This window comes from Cynoglossus semilaevis, chromosome 7 (genome assembly GCF_000523025.1).
Source record: "Cynoglossus semilaevis isolate Cse_v1.0 chromosome 7, Cse_v1.0, whole genome shotgun sequence".
NCBI classification, from domain to species: domain Eukaryota; kingdom Metazoa; phylum Chordata; class Actinopteri; order Pleuronectiformes; family Cynoglossidae; genus Cynoglossus; species Cynoglossus semilaevis.
This window is the reverse complement of record NC_024313.1, coordinates 8,057,751-8,079,074: the sequence shown is the minus strand read 5'-3', so window position 1 is coordinate 8,079,074 and position 21,324 is coordinate 8,057,751. Positions and strand designations below refer to the sequence as shown.

General features: G+C 40.3%; 2 protein-coding genes across 3 annotated transcripts; both read right to left on the bottom strand.

Moving 5' to 3' along the window:
* Positions 1-46: 46 nt before the first annotated feature.
* trmt6 (tRNA methyltransferase 6 non-catalytic subunit) lies at positions 47-5,588 on the bottom strand. 2 transcript variants are annotated; one of them, XM_008313233.2, is made up of 13 exons: positions 5,529-5,588; positions 5,216-5,430; positions 4,912-5,039; positions 4,681-4,790; positions 4,072-4,163; positions 3,904-3,987; positions 3,677-3,801; positions 3,348-3,512; positions 2,972-3,129; positions 2,828-2,892; positions 1,977-2,079; positions 1,320-1,406; positions 47-395 (listed from the first exon to the last, which is right to left on the bottom strand). In XM_008313233.2, the coding sequence occupies exons 2-13, from the start codon at positions 5,320-5,322 to the stop codon at positions 234-236; spliced, it is 1,386 nt and encodes a 461-aa protein (XP_008311455.1). In that variant the 5' UTR covers positions 5,323-5,430; positions 5,529-5,588; the 3' UTR covers positions 47-233. The 2 variants fall into 2 exon arrangements, with proteins under 2 accessions (XP_008311455.1, XP_008311454.1); XM_008313232.3 differs by lacking the exon at positions 5,529-5,588 and having other exon boundaries at positions 5,216-5,518.
* A 319-nt stretch (positions 5,589-5,907) lies between these two features.
* Positions 5,908-13,754, bottom strand: fermt1 (FERM domain containing kindlin 1). The gene is made up of 16 exons (XM_008313234.2): positions 13,626-13,754; positions 12,088-12,247; positions 11,151-11,248; positions 9,674-9,809; positions 9,418-9,555; positions 8,978-9,164; positions 8,778-8,880; positions 8,590-8,697; positions 8,096-8,227; positions 7,863-7,912; positions 7,589-7,713; positions 7,239-7,345; positions 6,928-7,152; positions 6,725-6,849; positions 6,479-6,620; positions 5,908-6,386 (listed from the first exon to the last, which is right to left on the bottom strand). Exons 2-16 carry the CDS (start codon positions 12,242-12,244, stop codon positions 6,213-6,215), a joined length of 2,007 nt encoding a protein of 668 aa, XP_008311456.1. The 5' UTR covers positions 12,245-12,247; positions 13,626-13,754; the 3' UTR covers positions 5,908-6,212.
* Between the last annotated feature and the right edge of the window lie 7,570 nt (positions 13,755-21,324).

Sequence of the window (21,324 nt, the reverse complement as noted above, 5' to 3'; positions counted from 1 at the left end):
CCCTCTTACAGCCAGGAAGCATTAACTGGATGAGAAATATATTTTACAACACAGTTAGTTTAATTTGTCATTCTCAATACAATAAATGGTTAATGTCATGTTGAAAGAAAATATTTCAGAACATACAGCTGCACTGTTAACACATTTAACAGGAATTACAGACCTGTCAAATAATTTGAGTAGGAAACAAAGGTCAGACCGGCGAGCTGTTCTGAATGCGTTTGCGTGTGTGTTTATTCCACAGTGTCCGTCAGTTTCATTTTCTTTGTTGCTGGTTCCTCGGCTGGTGTGGAGCCTGAAGGTTTGGCGCTGTCCACGGCAACAGTTGTCCCTGAAAGAATGTAGCCCCCGCCCCCACTCATCAGCAGCAGAGGATGGGTCCTGTTAGGCAACACCTAGGGACACAGCACCGAGACAGAGTCAGAACATATTACGTCTAACGCAGGAAGGACCAGAGGAAATAACACAGCAGCCCTGAGGTGAAAGAACTCTTTAGGTATGCAGATATTTCTTTTTGTTGGTACAGTTTATTTTCAGCTGCTGGACGCTGAAACATTTCTAAGGTTGAGCAGACGAGTGAAAGCTGTTACAACAGTAATATAATTCACTGTATAAAGCGAATGCAATATAACCAAGTATTGATCGGAAGCTCTAACACACACGTGCAACTCAGAGCCCTGAGGTTGCGTCAGCTCCTTGACCCATGACATTCTAAAAGAGAGAGAAAACAAAACCCAACCGCAGAATCAATACAGAACAAAGAACCTTCAGCCTGTGCACTGACACCAGTGTGAAACTTCAACCAGTCTCCAGTGAAAGAACAGTAGGATGACTCACATGCCACATTAGACACTTACGCAGATTAAACAACTTATTGTAGCAGGTGTTTAAAAAAAAAGAAAATCTGTTCAAACAGCAAAAGACTGAATTATGACTTTTTAACTTAACTATTATAGTAATGGAAATTTGGCAAACTGGGGTCAGTTAACATGAAAACAGTGCATTCTAGGGCTCCCTAATCCTTTTCTCCATCAGTTTGCAGGCTTGTCCTAAAAACCCCTCAAATACCTCTAATACAGATAGTTGAACTGACCAACTTATTATATATTATCTGCACAGTGGTGACATTGATCCGACCTTTGACCTCTTCAATTTCAATGGACACTAAACATGTATGTTAATCAAAACTTTCTTGCAGGCTATCCTCAAATATGTAGTTAAAGACATGGGGATCTATGGTTGGCAGAGAGGGACAACTCTGAAAACATAACGCCTTGGGCCGTGTGTCTTTTTCCAACACAACTTTATAACAACGTTACCTGATAATGTCGGAGCCACGTGTCTGTTAGTCTGAGGTTGACAGTACCGCCGTGTTCCTTCAGCTTTGTGAAGCACTCGACAAGAGGCTGCGAGAGTTTGAAGGAGAGGAGACGGGGAAAAAGGACACATTAAAAACGGGCTTCAGAGCCAGTGACACACACACACGTTTTAGCAACATAAGCACATCAGAGGTAATAAGTGGAGGGACGTGATATAAGCACCGTAACTCCTTGGCAGTGACAGCCACGGGTGTTGCAGTAATGAAATCACTGCATTTCCCATTGGAACCCTAGGTAATAAAGCCTGTGTGTAAAAGCGGCTAATGACATGATGAAAGAGTTGGTCCTAGTTCAGAGGAGGGCAAACTTTTTGAGTCATGTCACAATGGGTTCTAAAATTTGAGGGGGGGCGGGAGCACATGGATGAAGATGGAGTGTTGGGGTGAACTAAGATAAATGACCAGTGAATGCTTTTAGCCTTTACTACTCTTAGTGGCAATGTGATGACTGATACTGTATTGAACACTTGGCCTTGGACTCGCCCATTTTTACTGAAGTTCAAACAAAACAAAAAAAAAAAAAACGAACGGGCAGTATCCAGCCCACGGGTCATAGTTTGCCCAAGCCTGTTCTAGTAAGTGCAACTACTGACTTTACCTCTTTGTACTGACTGTAGACAACGAATGGCCTGGAGGGGGAGAGGAATTTAAGCAGCCCCATTAGAACTGGACAGGGGTGGAATCGACTAGCGATGATTAATCTGTAAATAGAAACAAAGAGATGATGAAGGGTAGGTGGAGTCTGCCCTGAGATATAGCCTCAACAGTAGAATGTTAGTGGTAAAAGTGCAATTTAACATTTAACAGCTTATTACTGGAAAGACGCTGGTTCTTCTATATTCCATAATAAAATGACAGTACAAAAAAAAAAAAAAAATCAACAGGATGATTCAGTAGGGTCTCGGAAAATCCATGAGAGCGTTTATGACTTGGAGGAGATGATCTAGTGGAGAGGCGAGTTAACAGCGCCACCCAATCAATACTTGTTCATCTGGCTTTGGTTTCACGCTCGCAACGTTCATAAATCACCAAAAGGCTATGAAGCGAATCTTTTATTTCATGGTAGGAAACTGCAAGGCCATCACTTTGTTCACCTTTTAAAGGCACGTGGAACTAAAGCCAGGACATGAACGAGGAGGAAAGAGACAGAGAGTTCGGGATTAGGGTTACTGCCATAACTCTCATCATTGTTCATTTTTAGTACTTCTGATTTTAATAGTCTGGTGGTACAAAAATAGATGGGCATGTTCTCCAAATTAAAGGTAGCCACGTACTGTAGTTACCTTGTATTTGAAAGTGCTAAAAGTGTTCTTTCTCATGTTGTGCAAGAAAGATCTGGGTTTATTTCTAAATCAAATTCATACATAAGTTTCTGATGAAGTGCACAAACTTATTTGGCAGTTGAGTTTGTAGACTGAAGGAGAGAGAAAAAAAAGTTTCGACACAGACCCGTCAGCATTTCTGCCTTCCAGCAAAGCTGCGGCAGCTGCCAGCTTCCTTCGCTTCTCCTCAGCCTGAATGACCAAATCAAATGATTATTGAAAGCATAACAAGTAATAATTAAGAAGTATTTTACGTAGCTAACAAACATACTTTGGCTTCTCTGCGTTGTTCCTTCTCTTTTCTCTCTTGGTCCATGGCAGTCTCATTATTCCCACCTGTCTCCATCGTCTGTTCTTCTGGACTGTCCTGCGGTTCTGCCTCAGGCTGGTTCTGCTTGTCCTCTGCAGCCTGGTCAGACTCTTTTTTATCTGGGAGAATGACAATGTATTTATAACTGTACTGTACACAGTTGGTCAGCAAAGTTTAGAATACATAACTTTTATTCCTGCATCACAACAGAAATAAAATGAAGCCTTAATTTTCTATCCCCCCCTCTATATTCAGACCTACAAATGTGAAAGTTTTAAACTACAACTACGAGACAAATCCATTGGTATGAACAGCATTAGGATAGAAATATACACACTTGTGTCTTTGTGGCTTGTGTCCAGAGTGCCTGCCAGCAGAGCATTGACGTGACAGATGGGAAAATCATGCAGTGTATCATGGAAATGTGCAGGGAAGCCGAAGTTCTCCACACCGGCTCGAGCAGGTCCTCCTCCTGGGTACATCTGAATCACTGAACCATAGCCTGAAAGATGTGCAGAGACAGTAATTACACAAAGACGTGAACATTATATCATTGGAGATCACCGGGAACAACGATGGAATTACAATGAACATTATATCATTGGAGATGAACACAGGATCACCGGGAACAACGATGGAATTACACACAGCAGAAACATCACGTACCTCCCATTCTTTCCATGACAGCTCCCAGCACGAGGCCTGCACAGGTCTCAAACACCAAGACTTTGCTGCCTGCATGGATGTTTGCCAGAGTCAACATCTGGGCCAGTGTGTCGTACCGCAGGTGGCTACATTACACAAAAACACACACACACACACACACACAGTGTCCAAATGGATCTTTACTCACACTACTTAAAAACCTTTATAATTCCTACGTGCCGACTCACCAGATCTTGCCAGGTTCTCGGCCGTGGTACATCATCGCCAGGATGCGACAGGAAGGTTTGAGAATCATTATTGTGTTTTCATACCTAAAAACAAACAAACAAACAAACAATGGGCAATAACTGCAATGTCTGGATAGTCCTTACACCATGTGATTTTAAATTACTCACTTCTTCTTTTTCTTCTTGATGTACTTGTCCTGAGCAAACTCTGTCTTATCCCTGAATGTGGAGCTGTTCTCTATGAGCTGCTGAATGATTTCCTAAAGTAGCACAAACAATTTATTTTCAGTTAAAAAATAAGAATCAATAATATGTCTTTCTTTGTAAATCCCATGTGCTATGCTGCTGTTGAAATTTGATAATTATACAAAAGGGAAGCACCTGTCCCATGTGGTTGGTTAGGGTTAATGAATCATTATTATTAAAATGTATGTGGACTTATATAGAATATTTTATTTTATCAATCAGTTACAGATATAAACAAGCTCTCCTGGAGCTTAATTACACAGAATTCATGTCTTCAGGTGTTCAGATAAGTAATTTTTATATCTGATAAAAAAAAAAAAAAAATCAGTGAACATTCCCAGTGAAGTTTTTCGACAATGAATGTTGCACAATTTAAAAAAGAGATATTTTTAATGATGATGGAAATTGGGACGGTGAAATTGCATCATGTTACTAGGTCACAATTACATATATGCATTTATACTGTACACTTGACAGTAGCATAGGGATGCTGTCTGTTGTTGTGTGGAAATTGTAAAGTTATTTCTGTACCTGACCCTTCAGACCTTGCTCTTTGAGTGTCTCGATGTCATCCCTGGTCAGTTTCTGGGATTTCCCATCATCTACAATGTTCCTGTTGTCTGTGCCCGCCTCTTTGGCATCTGGGAAAACAAAACAAATAAAACATAATACAGAGTCTGATTAAAATCATACATAACATCAATCCGCTCCAGAATTTAAATGTTAAAAGGACTGATGTGCACGAATTAAACATCTACACACCAGATGAGCTCTGTGTGGTCTTGGCTGTCTGTGCCTGCAGGTTTCCAGAGACGATTTCGAACGTAGATCTATAGAGATGCCCAATTGCATTGTCTAAGAAGAACCATTGTTTCTCAAAAATAATCTTCCTGTGAAGAACAAAAAACAAAAACAACATAAACAAACGCAATAAATTGATAAGCTAGTATTTTTTTCTGCCAATGCCTTTGAATTAAATCATATATGAAACACTTACGAAGAGCATCGCCACAATAAATTAAGTTTATGTTAACATCAAATGTCGAGTAAAAATAATTAGACTTACTTTTTGAGTTGAATTTGCACAGCTTTGAAAATGTCCCCACGTTTTAATACTACGTTGTCACCCTCTTTGATTCTGTACTCAGAATCACCCTCTCCAGTGTCCGCCATGATAAGGCAGATAAATCAGCACGGTTTCCTTACAGATAAATGTCGGCTGCGACTGGTAATCCAAAATCACCACATGCAAGGCACGGTTGAAAAAGGCACAACAGTATCCTTAGAGGAAAAAACAAAACAGGATGTATCACTATTCCCACGTGCAAGATTTCATTTCCTCACCGCCCCAGACCAGCTTAAACGATAACATAGCTCACCTCTTTCCGGGTTTTTTAAAACGTCGTCGCCTGTGATTCGTTGGAGAAATATTTCAAAGTTTTTACAGCCAATGAGTGAAAGGAGGGGGACGCACGGTAAGAGAGTAGACTGCCGAATAATCGATTGACAGAAGCCCAGCTCATATTTAAACATTGAGGGAAGGGGGCGCTGAACTAACATTATATTATTGATGTAAACCAACAAACTACAAAAAAAAAAAAAAACTTTACAAAAATAAGTTCCAAGTTTTTATGTTTTATAATAAACAACCCCAATAAGATCTTATTTTTATATCTCATCTTATAAGAATTTGTTCCTTATGTGGAACAGATACTACGTCATTACATAAAAAAATGGAAAAAAAGACAAGCAGACAAATTCAAAATCACCTTTTAATGTTTTTATACAAACCTTGTGAAAAATCTTACATGATCTTAAAAAAACCTTAATTGTTACAGTGTCAGTTTGAAGGCAAAGACACGTCTTGACTATATATTTACATTAATACCATTTTCTTCTAGTGCCGTTAATGTTCATTTCTGTTGTTCTGTCAATGGTTATGTTTCTTTTCTTTGACAAGGAAAGCTTTTGACATTTTTTTTTAACCGTTGTGTGTGAAACATTTGCATTGTATGCGTGTAAACAACAGATGCACTTGAAGTAGAACAGCCTTATACTGTATCTTATTCCTGGCCTCCTGTGAGTTTATGGAACAGCTCTTCGTCCAGTGTTTCATTCTGGTCTTTGGCTCGTGTGGACAGGAAAATGTAACCACCAATAAACTCATGAACCACTTTGCAGTCACAGCTCAAGCAGCAGAAAGCTATGGTCACATTCTGGTCAAACTCTATGGTTACCTGCAAATACATTTAGAAATAAAAATAAAAATATATTTTCTAACTGCTGAAATTATAATAAGGGAGATAACATGGCTATAACAATCAGTCACCTGTCTTATCTCCCAGTTGACATTCCACTGCTTCATGTTGGCGAACCTCCACGTGGTGACAGGGAGGCCAGTGGACATGTCAATTCGAATCAGGCGGTTGTATGAGATTCCCAGAATCTCATCTTTTTTACCGCCCTTGAATCTGAAACGTATGATAAATAATTCAAATAAAATTTAAAAGTTATAAAATTAACATTTAATCAACTTGACATGTACAACAAAAGGGTGTAAAATCATGTACTGCACCTCACTATGTAATAGTTGATACCAAACTCTGGAAGTGACTGCCAGGCTTGAATAAAGCGCATTTTTGCATCCATAAGAGACAGATTTGCAATGTTCTGATGTGCCTCCAGGATACGAGTTGCCAACTTAAAATGATCACAAGATTAAATGAATAAGCAGTTCCTTTTTTTAACTCTTGAAGAGTCCTTATTATCTAAACAAACCTGTTTGGTCTTCTGCTTTTTGGCGTAGCGTGGTGAGACAAAACACTCAGCGTTCATCTCCATTGAGTCAACGTCGGGAGCACTTTGTCCAGGAGGGGGTGCCAAGCTCTTCATTTGCAAAAACGATTGAATATTCTTCACTTCTGACTTGTAGGAGCTGTAGGCCATCGTCTTGCCCTTAGAGGCAAGGATGCAGGCCGCTTTCCACTTGGCATACTGTGTTTCCTAAGACAAAATAAAACAAGAGCTAAAAGTAAAAGTAGCAGCATTAAAAAAAGGATTGGACATGTGGACATCCACATTAACTTTACATTGTCACATCGGATGTTCACTTCGTTCATCCCATCAGCAACTGGGAGCAGGAGCTTGATGCCAAACCTCTTGTCTGTGACGTTGACGTCGGGAACAACCTCACAACCTGAAAATAAAAAGATGTATGGAGCAAACGTACTAAGAAATAAAAGCTTTTACCATTGTACACTGCAAGAGAATTACAATGCCAAAGTAGTTCATTTCTTGAAATATTTCTAGGATGCAACTCAGACTTTTACCATTAGATATTGATAGTCTTCTTTTAATGTCCATTTACATTTACATTGCTCTGAACAGTAAGGGTTAGTTCACTATGGCACTCATTACTACGACCTTCTGTTTCACTGACCTCTTAGGTGGAACTGCTCTATAGGTTCTCCACTGGCGGCCTCTTTGTTCTTGTAGTAAGAAATCGTAGTGTCTTTAAATACAAACCAGTACTCCTTGTAAGGCCGTAATGTCAGTCTTCTGGGCCTGCAATATGACAGAAAGGTTGTTGTTTACTCCTGTTGTACAGCTGGACGTTTAGTGTTGAAAATGAATTGTGTATTTTCTTAAAGAACTAATCTGCTCTAATTAGAAGACCATTTGATGTGACATAGCTTAATGTGTAAAAAGTGTACCTGAATAGCCGCAGGGAATCTGACAGCTCTGGAATGTCTGTAATGTCTTCCTGGGGGCAGGTGAAACAACAGTCAATTACCCTGTGTTTTTTCTTTCATCACAAAGCATAGACATGCAATCACTGGAGGTCCGCAAATCAGCTCCAGCCTAGAAATAGGTGTTCTTACGCAGCAGGAAACCCGACATGTACTTATATTTACCCTGGTCGAGTAGGTCTCAAAAATATGTTTACCAGAATTCTGTCTGTATGTCCGCACTCGAGCGTCACCTCCAGGTTGGACAGGGCGGCCTCCACTTCATCTATTTCTGGTTCTTTGGAGTGGTCCAGAGGTTCGTTGGAAACAGTCAGTTTACAAATGTGATACTAAAAAAGGCCAGAGGTGAAGTATGTTTTTTACTCTGGATTAGAAATGTTGAAATGTAGAAATACAATGCCCTTAAACAACATGACTCATGTGGTTATGCAACTTTGGCATTAATCATAGGGAGTTTTGAGCACAGCCCTCTGCCTGGCAGCTTCTGAAATCAACCCTTATCAGACGTTTCAATGATATTTCAGATGAGCTACGATTCAAAACATACCACAGTAAAACCCTGATCAAATACAAGTTGACTTAATATTAGTATAATGATTAAAATGTAGTATAAGTCAGGATTTTCTTTTATCATTGTAGCTGGAAAGGTCAATACTATTGTTGTCCATATCTGTGGTAGAACTTTGTTGACCTGTAGTGAAGCGAACATTAGCATCTCCTCATCGGTGCAGTCAATCTCCTCCAGCAGGATAGACCAGCGTGCCTGTTCGTACAGCTGTGTTATCCTTATGGCGTCATACTAAAACATAAAAGTATAGTCTTGTTAGTTTGGGTCTATATCTTTGAACCTAAATAAACTCTGATTATTTTAGGTCTTACTTTGGGATTGAGGTCAAAAAAGACATTGTACTTGAACCGAAGCAAAAGCTTGTCATCATCTTGAATGTCCTGCTCCATGAGGGATCTGGACGAGTCCAACCACCTGTCAATCACAGCAACGACCAAACATGTGAGTCGCTGACACAGGTATTACTATAAACGGTGTTAGAGCACCTGTTTAAATATTTAAAGGTTTCTACCCTGCGTTGTTGATGGACTTGTCCACCAGTGAGAGCGGTTGGTACAGCTTGGCCAACTCAGCAGGCGGCAGGTTTGGCTGAGAGTCAGCGAGAGGGTTTTCTCCAAACCACACACTGGTGGCTGACATTGGCATCCCGTTTTCTGGGTCATAGGTTGCTGTCATTGTCTTACTATTGTACATGAGACCTTTGAGGAACATGAGAAGAACCAAAGAGCAGTGAAATAAATGTGTTTTGTTTTTACAGGATAGAAAGTGACCTCTGATATTGCAGGACAGTATAGAAAATGTCAGTCAATATAGTGAATGCAAGTGAGAGCATTTAAACCCCCTGTTTAATTCACTAAAACAGGCGTTTTAACAAATTATATTATACAACTCAAAATTATGGTAATAATGATAATGTTATGAAGTGAATGTAAATTATAATTTTCTTAGTACCTGCATTTCCGGCGCCCCCACCAAGAATGTCAATGTCCCAGATGTCCTCCGCTGGTTGGTTCTTGTCTTTCTTTTTTTTCTTTTTGGATGAATGATCCGGAGGCTTCAGCAGAGACAGTTCCTCTGACCTCCTGATGTCTGAAAGTATGTAAATACAAATAAGAGTGTGGTATTTACGTCCTAACACCAAGAACATTATAGGTTTAATGTGTTATATTACAAAAACAGCGAGGAATATAGTCACAGAAACACTTACTCAGCATTCTGCAGATCTCGGCCACTGCCTTGAAGACCACATTGGAGAAGCTGACAGTTATTTTGACGGTTTTCATATTGGGAAGCTGCAGCAGCAGAGGTTTGTGTTGCGGTGTGTAGCGCAGAAAAGCGTCAGCCTGTACACCACAAAGATTTAAAATCAGATGGACTATGAATTAAGAGGGTGGTTTTTAAACCTGGGTGACCTGATGCAAAGTTCTACTGCTTTTGTTATGGCACTTTATATTTTAGGTGTGATCAGTGCCTGTTATGTCTCTCTTGCACCTATAGGTGGTGTAGCTTCCAGTTTGTTTCTTTTGTTGCTCTGAGTATCATTATTGTTTTCAGGTGTTGCCTGTGTGCGGGGGCGGAGCTACCTCTACTTAACCTGTGCCTGGCAGGTTGCAAGCCTCTTTTGCTGCTGAGTGATGTCCATGCTCCTGTCGCCCTGTTAGTTAAGTATTGTGGTGTGGTGTTGTGTCCAATTCCTTTGCATTGATTAGTGTTGCAGCCATTTGATTACTTCTCATTTGTTTTAGGTTCTGTTCAAGGTAGAGGCCTTTCATTGCCTTACCAACATCAAGTCGTGTAGATGGGAAGTTTATTTCAAATTGAGTTGACCAGTGCTAAAAAGTGCTTAAAACGCAAAGTTAAATCTGTTTTTCTAACTTTTATAATTAAAAGGGGAATCTTAGAGTGCTTTGGAAATATCTCCATTTGGTTTTCTGTTGTTTTGTCATAACCTTTGGAATGTGTAATGCACTGGCTTCTTTTCAGAGGTTGATTAACAGTTTTTTCTGGTTTGCCCAGCTGTGAAGCCTATGTAGATGATGTGGTCCTCACCTGCCTTACCGGAAGTTGTCCTTACCTGTCATAGGTCACATTAACTGTAAGTCATGGTTATTTTTTTTTTTTTCCCTGATTGGAATAGTTTGTTAATAGTACAGTATGGTTTCATATTATGTTCTGAAATTGTTGCATGCATCCTATGCAGTGGATGTGGTGCAAAGCATTATGGTAATGTGTTGTACTCTATCATTCATAGTCAAATTATGGAGACTAAAGTCACCATTTTGGTGTGGAGGTGTTATGTCCCTCTTTCACCTATAGGTGGTGTAGCTCCCAGTTTTGTTGCACTGCCTGTGATCTGTCTCGTTGTTTTCAGGTGTTGCCTGTGTGCAGGGGTGGAGCTACCTCTACCTAATCTATGCCTGGCAGGCTGCAGGCCTCTTATTTGGAGTGAGGTGGCCTCCACGGAGACTAGACTTTGCTGTTGTTTGGTACTTCATGATCTGCTTCTCATATTTTCCCTTTAAATTCCTATTTGTATTTGCATTCTTTTGTAATAAAAACCCTTAAGACATGAGCCTTTTTGACTGCTAGTCCTTCTGTGTTGCATCTGGCATGGCTGGTTGTAACAGTACCATTCACATGTTTTATTAGGAAAACTCTATTTTAAATTAAGTTAAACATCGTACCTGAATTCCATACTTGTCTAAGGTCCAGTGTGTCTTCAGCAGCCAGAACTTCCTCTGTTCCCACCACAGAGCATGGTCTGACCAATCCTGAGGAGCCTCTACAGACATTATCATTTGATAAAATGTTTTGGTTATTTGTACATTATTAACATTATTTTTAAAACTTAAATGTCAGTCAGGTTTCTTACTGTGGAATTCTGAAATATTTAACTCAGTTCTAGACACCCTCATACTGTAAAATAATGAAGTTGTACTACATGTTGTTGTGTAAAAATGTAGAATTTGGTTGTGTAAGTAACAAATGTCAACTTAAATCAACAATATATCAAATGTGCCTGTTCTGTTTTTAGCAGTGAAATGTCCCAACAATCTCCACTACTAATAACGCTTGTTCCCAGTAGTGGAGTTTGCCCAATGGTGTGTACAGTAGACAGCTCGTGGGTGAAGCCTGATGAGTCGACCTGACATCATGCTATGACGCAGGGCTAAAAGCCTCCCTTTGACAAACCCAAAACCCAGTTGTGGTTTCTCATTCTTCTTACACCCTCTGATGTTTGCTTCTTTGTGTTTATGGGGGACATGTAACTGAATATTACACCCTGGTTGAACTTTGGCCCCTAAGGCTACACACACACACACACACACACACACCAATAAGTTGGCACAACACAATAGCTCTGCAGTGTAAAAAAAAAAAAAAAAGTTGGCAAATATAGGTGTGGTCTGAGACAGAAGTGCTGTGGCTGAGGAGGGGAGTCAAAGCTACAATTAGAGGATGAAGACAACTTATGTGCAGCAGGAAATGAATGTCTCTGTGTACAGTTACATCTGATGCTGCCCTCAGTAGGTCTATTGACATTAAGGTACAATGCCTACTGTATTAAATGGATTGGGCCACAGCAGGTGAGTTTTTCACCCTTGGTTTAAAAACACTCACTGATTTTCTCCACTAGTTTAAGCATCAGGCCTCCAATGTGTAGGTCTCCCTTCACCCTCAGCTTGAACTTCATGGATTCGTCGCCATCTTTCTGATCCACTTGCACAGTCAGCTCCCACGATGTTTCTCCATACTCTGCAGCTGTTATCATGGCCATGGTCTGTGAAGGACAATGGTTGACATCAGGTAAAGGACTTGTCATGTTTGGACATCATTACAGGGCAAAATGCAGGTAAAAAAAAAAAGCTTTGATTCCTGTTTGGAAATGCACAGGGGGAAATTCCACCCACTCTTTTCTCAAGCTCCTTTATTTTAAAGGTTAGGAAACATGTAGGGTAATAATGTGACTCAGGGGTTAAAGAGTTTCTCAACATCTTGAGTCTGGCAGTCGACAAACTTCTCCCAGAAGATTGATTATTAGTATTTCTCTGAGCTTACACACTGAGATAAGATAAGATACCAGCAAACAGACAGATGTAGAGGCTGGTTCCTGCAGAACGAACAGTGTGAGATTGTGAAGCACACGGAACATAAAGCAGACGACACAGCTATATGCTGCAGGGTTGCTACTTGGAATGCTAATTTTGCTAATGTACAAGGGGATGAAAGACAGCAGCACAGGCAGAAAGGGGAGAAGAGTGGAGGAGGTGCAGGGAGGGGTGAAGCTGTGGAATGTGTGACGAGCAGGGACATGAATCTGGTGCAGGAGACCATGGAAAACAGCACATCACCAAACGCTGCACCGATCTCTGTTCATTTCACACCTGAGCTATGAAACTCAGAACAGGACGCACAGATTCCTACGCATGTTTTCCAACAACAGAAAGAACATGTTTTAATGTGTGCTGCCCCAATGAACACATACTGGATAAAAAGCACAGCTGGAGGCTAGGTTTAATAAACACACTGCTCTCTCTGTGCCACCCTCCTCCCTCTACAGCTGAAGGCTACAGTACTGTGAGAAGTTTCACATCCAACGTGATGTAAAATGTCTAAGTATGATATGCGGAGTGTTCACATATAATAGAAATCAACTTTTTGTAGGAAAGCTACTTTCTGAGGATGACAAAAATGTGCAAGTCTGATGTGTATCACAAACCTTAAACTGTGCACAGTTGAGGACAAATGTGTGTCACACTAAAAATGAAACAGAAATACTGTATCTTGGAGATTCACAACACGTTTAAGAACTCCTTACACAATTTGACATTTGTAAAATTGAAAAAGAAATTGTGTCACAACAACATTACACAATAATCAAAAGAATACACCGTTAAATGCAAAGCAATAATCAATAGAGTGCATTCAAGATTATAATCTGATAGCCCATGTTTACAAAGTTTTAAAGGTAACAGGTCATGTTTGAGCCTCTAACAACAGACATAACAGCACTATAAAGTTGAAAATTAACTTTACCTAATTTATTATTAACTTCTACTAAGGTATGAACTCCTACATAGTTCAGGGCCATGGGGTCAGTTTAAAAACAAAGTTTGACCATTATAATTGTCAACATTAAAATTGTTAATTATTCCTACCTTTGTTTAGAAGTTTTCTGCTTGATGGCTTTTCCCAGATAATGTGCAGGAGTGAAATGATCAGGAATGAAACTTCTCCACTCTGCTGCAGTAAAGACACGCCTCTTCCACACAGGTACCGACCAGGAAGTGAGCTGCAGAAGTCAATAGCTTAGGTGAGTCTGTAAATAAATACGTATTTTTAATTTGCTTCTCCATTTCTTATTAAAACAACACAACTTGAACGCAAAATACACAAGCATTAAGCAACATATACTAATTGTTGTTAGTTATTGTACGAAATAAAAACATTTCCAACGTCACATGGCACGCCGTGACGCTCAAGTGTTTATAAATGTTGGTAAATGTTAAAAAATGTACAAACACAGTCGTGTCACGTTATAGTAATATATTATATATTTCTTATTTTGCCAAATTAAATATATCTTTGTTAAAAACAAAATTATTTAAAAATTGTATATCCTTAAGTATTCCATAGCCTGTTTATGCAACTTTTGCAAGCCAGCAAAATTCAGTTGAAGGGTAGTTTTATAATTATTTCCCAATTTGCACAATGCAGGCTTTTCTCCTGGTCATTTAATCATTGATTAAACTCTTATGCAAGACTGCCATCCTGTGGTGTAAATAGGTAAGTTCACGCATGTCTGGCTGTAAACGTCTGTCTCAAGTATTAGAAGGGGAAAAAAGAGAATAACCTTCATTTGATGTGGATACAGTAAACACTGAGGTAGTGGTGAAGACATTGCATATTTTTATAAATAAATAAAAGCAAAGCAACCACCCAGCATAAATATGTTTTGTTAAAAGTCTAGGTGTATAAACAATACACATAAATGGCCACAAGACGGCGCCTTTAGACCTTTTTCTAAATAAACCAAGACTACAGAGCGTGACCCAGTCTTCAAAAGATATATCCCTTTGACTCTGAACAAACGTAAAAAAACAAAGTACTGGAAGATAGGAGACCATTCAGGGGAATAGAATGTTCACAAATTACTTTTCATAATAATTATAACGCTCGATTATATTTTTTTAAATTAAAAAAATGTACTTACTTACTTACTACTAGATAAAAAAGGGTTGTGCAAATGTATATTTTTCAAGAAGTTTACGTAATCACAGTACCTGAGCCCAATGACACAATAAATAGAGTAAGTGATGAATTTTTGTTTTTATTTGTCCCAGTCAGGGAGGATAGATGTCATCGTCAGCTACAGAACACCACCCCTAAAACTGGTAAGTGTTCAAGGACATTTCAACATGGTGCTTGTCTGCCAGTAAAAGGGCTTAAACCTGGACACTCTGGATAAATGACAATTTCTCTGACCGTTTGACCACACCTAACAGATTAACTGTTAGCAATCGTCTATGCTCGCTGTCCCCAAGTGTCCACTGTTGGCACAGGGTGTCTCGAGTCCTGGTGCATGAGAGGCAACGTACGTTCCATGACAAAAACAAACAAATAAACCTCCAGGCTCATAAACTGTGTCACTGGTGGACAGGGACATGGAAAATAACATCATCGGGACCTGTCAGCTCTGGATGGAGTACAGACACTGAAACACTAAGTCCATGTCATCATGACACCTGTGGTTCCAATGGCAACTTCGTGGACGGGATCCAAGCTAAAAGTGAAAATCAGCTTTACTGCAGCGCCAGGCAGAATGATAAAGTGCAGCCTGTAGACTGATGAGGAGAGAGAAGGGAAAAGTTTTGGACTGTGGTTTGAGACACAATATATTACATCTACTGCCTGAAGCTGGTCTGAACCTACTTGGAAGCGGGTGGGAAACAACATCTGTGGAAGCCTTTGCTGGCTTTCTGTATTTATGGAAAGAGAAACCTCCTGGTGACCTGGGTACACGCTTACCCAATTAGCAGCCTCGCCGACGGATCAAATGGAAGTGAAAACATTCACTGCCGTGACGGAGACGCATCACAATGCCCCATTCATGCAGCGGAGCCCCATGCTTTGGGGGGGGGGGTGAGGTGAGAGAGGTTGTTCTTGTAGGGATATGTGTGTGAGGAGGTGGGTGAGATGAGAGGGAGTAATGAATGCAACGAGAGACCAACTTACCTCGCTGCTCTCTTTGACGTGTCAATGAAGACCTCATACATGGTTCAGAGGTAAACACCATTCAAAGGTTTTGTTTTTGTAAGGCTACCAACCACTGCTCACCTTGGTGTTCCACATCCCCTTCACCTCAACCCCTATATCCCAACACAACCACCGCTGTATCCTGTGGGACTGGGGCTGAGGAGGTCAGGAGGCCTGGGAAACAGCAGCGGAGGAGACACAGCGCCAGGCTCGGGGGAATATAGGCTACACTACCACATGGTCTGCAGAGTGTTACAGCGCAGACTCATTTTCTCTCCTCAGTGCTGTCAAAGTAACATCTTTTCCTACACTTTCAATATTACTTGGGTTTTTTTTTCTGGAGCCACACTGACCTTTGTAGCTGTCATGGAATCCATACCGATTCCCATAAAAAAAAGAGAAAAAGACAGGCTGCACCTGGCAGGTTATTTGTTTAACAAATGTCAAAGTAATAAAAAAATCATGTCATGATGTGAATCAAACAGAGCCAGATGGGATTTGTAAGAGAGGAGCAAAGAGATTGACCCTGTAGAGTTTTTTGTTTTTTGTTTAGTTTTGTTGAAAACATATGAATTTCTCCACAGACTTCAGCTCTGTCAAACTCTGGTATTGGACTGACTTGTTTACCCGGGTGGAGCCACAGGTGCTTCAGTAAATGGTATCTTGCGTCATTAAATGTTGATGTTTCCATTAGAGTCTAAAACGGTCACCAAGTTTTGGTCAGCGCTAGAGAAACGAACCAAATAGAATTTTAATGAGAAAAAGAATTATAGACTGCATGCATTTTCAATTTGGGTTTCGAGTTTCCATACAACATTGCCTAGATTGTTATCCCCTGTTTCCCTGTTCACCTCTCCTTGCATGGAAACATCTGAGAGAAATAAAACTTTTCATGGTGTCAGGTCAGATAGCCATAAATACAGGTTGTCAGCGCTGTGTGACCCTCACATCCAGAGCACAGGCTGCTCTGAGCTGTGGTTTGGAAAAGGATATTGCATGTTTGAATATTGCACTTCTTTTTGAAAAGTGACTACTGTAAAATAACTTCCATTATAAAGTATCGCTTTACCTGTCACCGGCAGTATTTCATCTCTGTGCTGCCCGGAGACATTAAAGATATGGAGGGACCGAACACAAATGTACAGAGGAATACTCAGCCCAAAGTAAATAGAAGAGAGAAAACAAGAATGACATGACAGATCGACTGTCACTGGTAGAAACCACCGTCTGTTGTTGTTGCTGTTGCTGTCGTCTGTCTTTATCTTTAAGTTTCAGCAATTGTTTTTAAGCTGCTGTGCTACTTTTTTTTTTATTTCCTGAGTGACTCTCAGATGAAATAAATTAAACCACATACACTTTCCTGATTCTTTTTCAGTTTGTCAGAGAACTTCCTGTGTTTGGTTAAAAATGAATTTCGCCATTTCTTGCAGGTCTCAAATGCAGAGGATGTGGACTGATTTAGCGGCGTGTGTGTGCAAAAAGTGTCGAGATTCCGTTCAGCCACATCCAGCGCCGCAGAGAGCCACGGAAGAATCGACCCTTGATGTTGACCTGGAGTTTGCCGTGACTGATCTCACAGGTAAATCATAAAGAGGAAGCGAGGCGTTGTGTTCCTTTCCTCCCTACATCAATTTGCCAACTGGTTGTGAATGGGTGCCATTTTGAAACATGCAAATGTGGGCAGCCTGTGCCTCTATCAGCTGATGCAGGTCGCTGTTTTCCTTGGCCGGGTCTCAAAGGTCTAAAGGGAGAAAGACGTACTGAGTGTTAGAAAAGGTTGCATAAACTCTAGTGGGATTACTTTACCAACACTTTCCATGGCTCGGGTCCCGTGAATGGATCCATTGTGGGTTAGGGTCTCTGCTCCTGTAAAGCAAACCTTGTCAGGATTTAGTTCATTAGCACCTAGTTTACTGTTTGAAGTTGGTTATTTATCTGCTATCTGAAGGGGAACCCCAGTTTGATACATGTAGATGTACCTGTGTGTGTGTGTGTGTGTGTGTTTAATCATGTGCAGACCTGCATAGTGTATGAAGGTGAAGTACTCATAGGATCTGCAGGGGGGTTTCCACAGCAAATTGCCCATGAACAAATAAAACTTCCCATGGTGGCAAGAAATGTATGGAGATCAAACACAGGAACACTAGTGTTCCTGTGGAGGTCGGAAACAACCTTTAGGAAACATACATACGGCACTCGTCCGGTCCTACTAAATATAGCGTTTAAATGCAAACACTCTGTGTTTGTGTATATATTTCCTTAATGTTCTTTCTAAACCTCAGCGCTTCTTCAGCGTCCTTCCTTCCCGTTTCATGGACATTTGAGGTCACTTTGGTAAAAAAAAAGGGTGTGTTAGTGTTACTTTGTATGTTCCTGAAAAATAGCCATTTGCTATCGAAAGATGAGAAAGTAAAGGAATGATCTGGAAAACAAATTGAAATGCGCAGGACCTGGTTTCACCAAAGCTGGTACGTGAAACAATGTTTACTTGTGGAATAACCCAGAGTGAGGCTGTGGCAGTCTGTCCTCCTCTGAGTTATTATACAGTATCCCAGTCTATTGTGTGAGTGTGCCTGCGTGTGTTTTTTTTCTCCTCCTTTCTTTTGTGATCTGTTTGTTCTTTGGAAGGCATCCTTGTGCTTCTGGTCAGACAAAAGTGCCGCGTTGAGCAAAACCTCCACTCCACTTTTATGGTCTGTGTGGGCCGTCCTATTTGTACATGCTTAGAGCAAATTAGACCAGCAGCTGCACATGGCCGTCCCATTCCATGTTGGCTTTTCATGATAAAAATATGCTTCGGTAAACCTCACAGCCTGGGTCCAGAAATACGCGGTTCGTTTCTTCTGGCACTGACACCTCTCCATATTTACAATCAGTGCTTCCCTGTGCAGAAGGAGAAAGGGGACAGCGAGAGGGAATAGAGGCGTTGAGACGAGATGAGGAGGACGGAGGGGTACGATGGACCACCTATGCAGATGCTTTCCACATGTGGAATGTAAATAAACTATAGTAAGATGAGCAGGAGGAGGAGGAAGAGTGAAGGTTGCACCTGTTGATGGGTGGGTGATGATATTGATGGTTTGCTGGTTTGTTCCCATATAAGATTATGCTATTCTAATTAGCCTAGTTAAACACGTGTGTCACAAGTGTGAGTTTCTTTTTTTATGATATTTACCTAAAGGGAAAAGAAGTCAACAGTGTGGTGTTTGTGTTTAGAAATGAAACATATCTATATTTAATGCATTTATCAGTGAGTACAGGTTGCTGATAAAACATTATTGTTTCCCCCCCTTGTGTTTTAACTGCAGTTTTGCATTTTGTAGTTATTTCTACTGCCACCTACTGGTTCTGGTTCTGGTTTTAACACTTAAACAACTTGTAACGTGCAGGAGAAAAAATAAAACAGACGTGGTGTAGAATAGATAAATAATCTCTTACTTAATGTTTTCACCCGTAGAAATGTTAGTGTAGATAATTCTATTGCATATATTTTTTTAAATATTTTTATTATTAGCACAGTTGTTTTCATAAAACTTGCATCCTCCGTTTAAAGAAGTTAAAATAATTGCTCTTGCTGACTCAAGGCTTTTGGAAATATTTCTTTCCTTCACGTTACACTAAATTGAAAACCTTTATGAGATCATGTGTTTGTACATGGATGACACGTTTAAAAATAAGGTGTATTTTTTTTAAAATATTTAAATCCATAGAACACAGCTGTGTGACTTCCAGTGATCAGACCAGTCTCCCTTCATGACTGGGGACAGTTAGGAAAGGTGTTGGGTAAATATAATTTATGACACTGTGACAGGAATAGGGAATAGTCCCCATTCAGAATTGAGTTCTTAGGCTAATCATCCATGATTGCAGCCTTGGACGCCAAAACACACTCAGTGTGAAAGAGGTTGTTTTCATCTGCATGCTGCAGTGGCGCAGTTTGCTGACAGTTACCTTTTCTCATGAGAGTTCTCACTCCCCCTCTGCCTCTATTGGACCGGTCTGCAGCAGGTCTTTTGGTCCCGAGAGACAGTCCTGGGAGACCTGGACAACATTGGCAGCAGGCTGCGTTGCAGTGTCATTCTGCCATGGTAAGCGATGGACAAAAGCATCGCTTGTTGTCACAAGCTGTTTGTGGTGCCTCTTTCCCAGCCCTGTTGAAAGGAAAGGACAGCCAATGACCAATGCCAAACAAACCTGCTCCAGCTCACCTGTGCAGTGAATGTGGAACCAAGTGACCCAAATCTGGATGGAAACCATTGCAAATATTTCCCAGCAAGGTCTTTGGAAGAAACATTTAGCAAAGCCTCTCAGCAGGGAATTTAACTAACTGTAAATGACTCTTATACTGTGTTGTGTGTTTCTAAGAAATTGTAAACAGTCGGTTTACCATCAAACCATGCAGCACGTAGCTCAGTGGGGTGTAAGATTTAGACCCAGGTGCAACGAGAATACTGCGTCAATAAGATGATGTGTTTTAGCATTACTTTATTGTACAACTTAATAAGGCAAAGCAATTAGAAAATGTGCTGGTATTGAAAAGCTGTTTTCTGAAAAGTGATGGTTGCGAGACTTTCTTTTTCTGCTCAGCTCAGTTTAGAAGCATAAGCCATGCTCCAAATATTTAGCTTGGCCACAGAAGTTGAAATATACTGGCACAGAAGACCTAGAAAAAAAAACAAACAAACTTGGGAACAATTATACCAAGTGCAACATGGTTAGAAGACTTTAAAAGATCTTTTAAAAGATTATCTTTCTTAAATCATTAAAGCATTATTACTTATCATCGAATTTGCAACAGCTCATTTTCGGTGAATATATGGTATTAAAATGATACATGCCGAAAATAGTTTCACACAATCAATTGTTGTTTTTAATCAATGTCATTCTTGATAAATAGAAATAGTTGAGATTTTTATTGGGACATTTTTGTTAGCTGTGTGCAATTAAGAGATAAGATTTTCCTCTAGTGGGCGCCTCATGTCCAGTGTCCATTTGCAACACTGTGGGACTTTCCCGGCCCTCGGGTTTTGCACTTGGATGGAAGAACCTCACCACTGCCTGTGTGCCCTCTTTAGTCCCTCTCACCAAGGCATTGGTTCCCATCGTAAGAGCAGACACAAACCTCTGTCTCAACCTGAGACTGTCCACAATGTGGGCTGATATGGGAAATGGAACGGCCTTTTAGAGTAAGATCACTGAAGACATGTTGTTACCAATCGGCACAAAGGGAATGTAAAATTATTGTTTGATTTTTTTTTATGTGCAAACTCTTCTGGAATTAGGTAGTGTTGCTTTAGGTATCATTCCATGGTCATGATTTAAAAAGCAGGGCTAACTTCCATCTTTGATTACTATTCTTCTCAGCAGTTGAAGTAGTAAAAAATATATAGTATGTGTTTTTAAGAGTACCTGAAGGTTACAATATGCTGTCCTAGATGATAAGATAAGAAGGTTGAGTTCATGCATTATGAACCACAACATTATCTTTACCACAGTATCCCACTATGTCCTACAATGTGTACTCCATAGTAGTGGCATGGTGGGTGGGTTCAGTGAGTACTACTGCCGTACAAACCATTTACCATTCACTGTAAAAGCCAA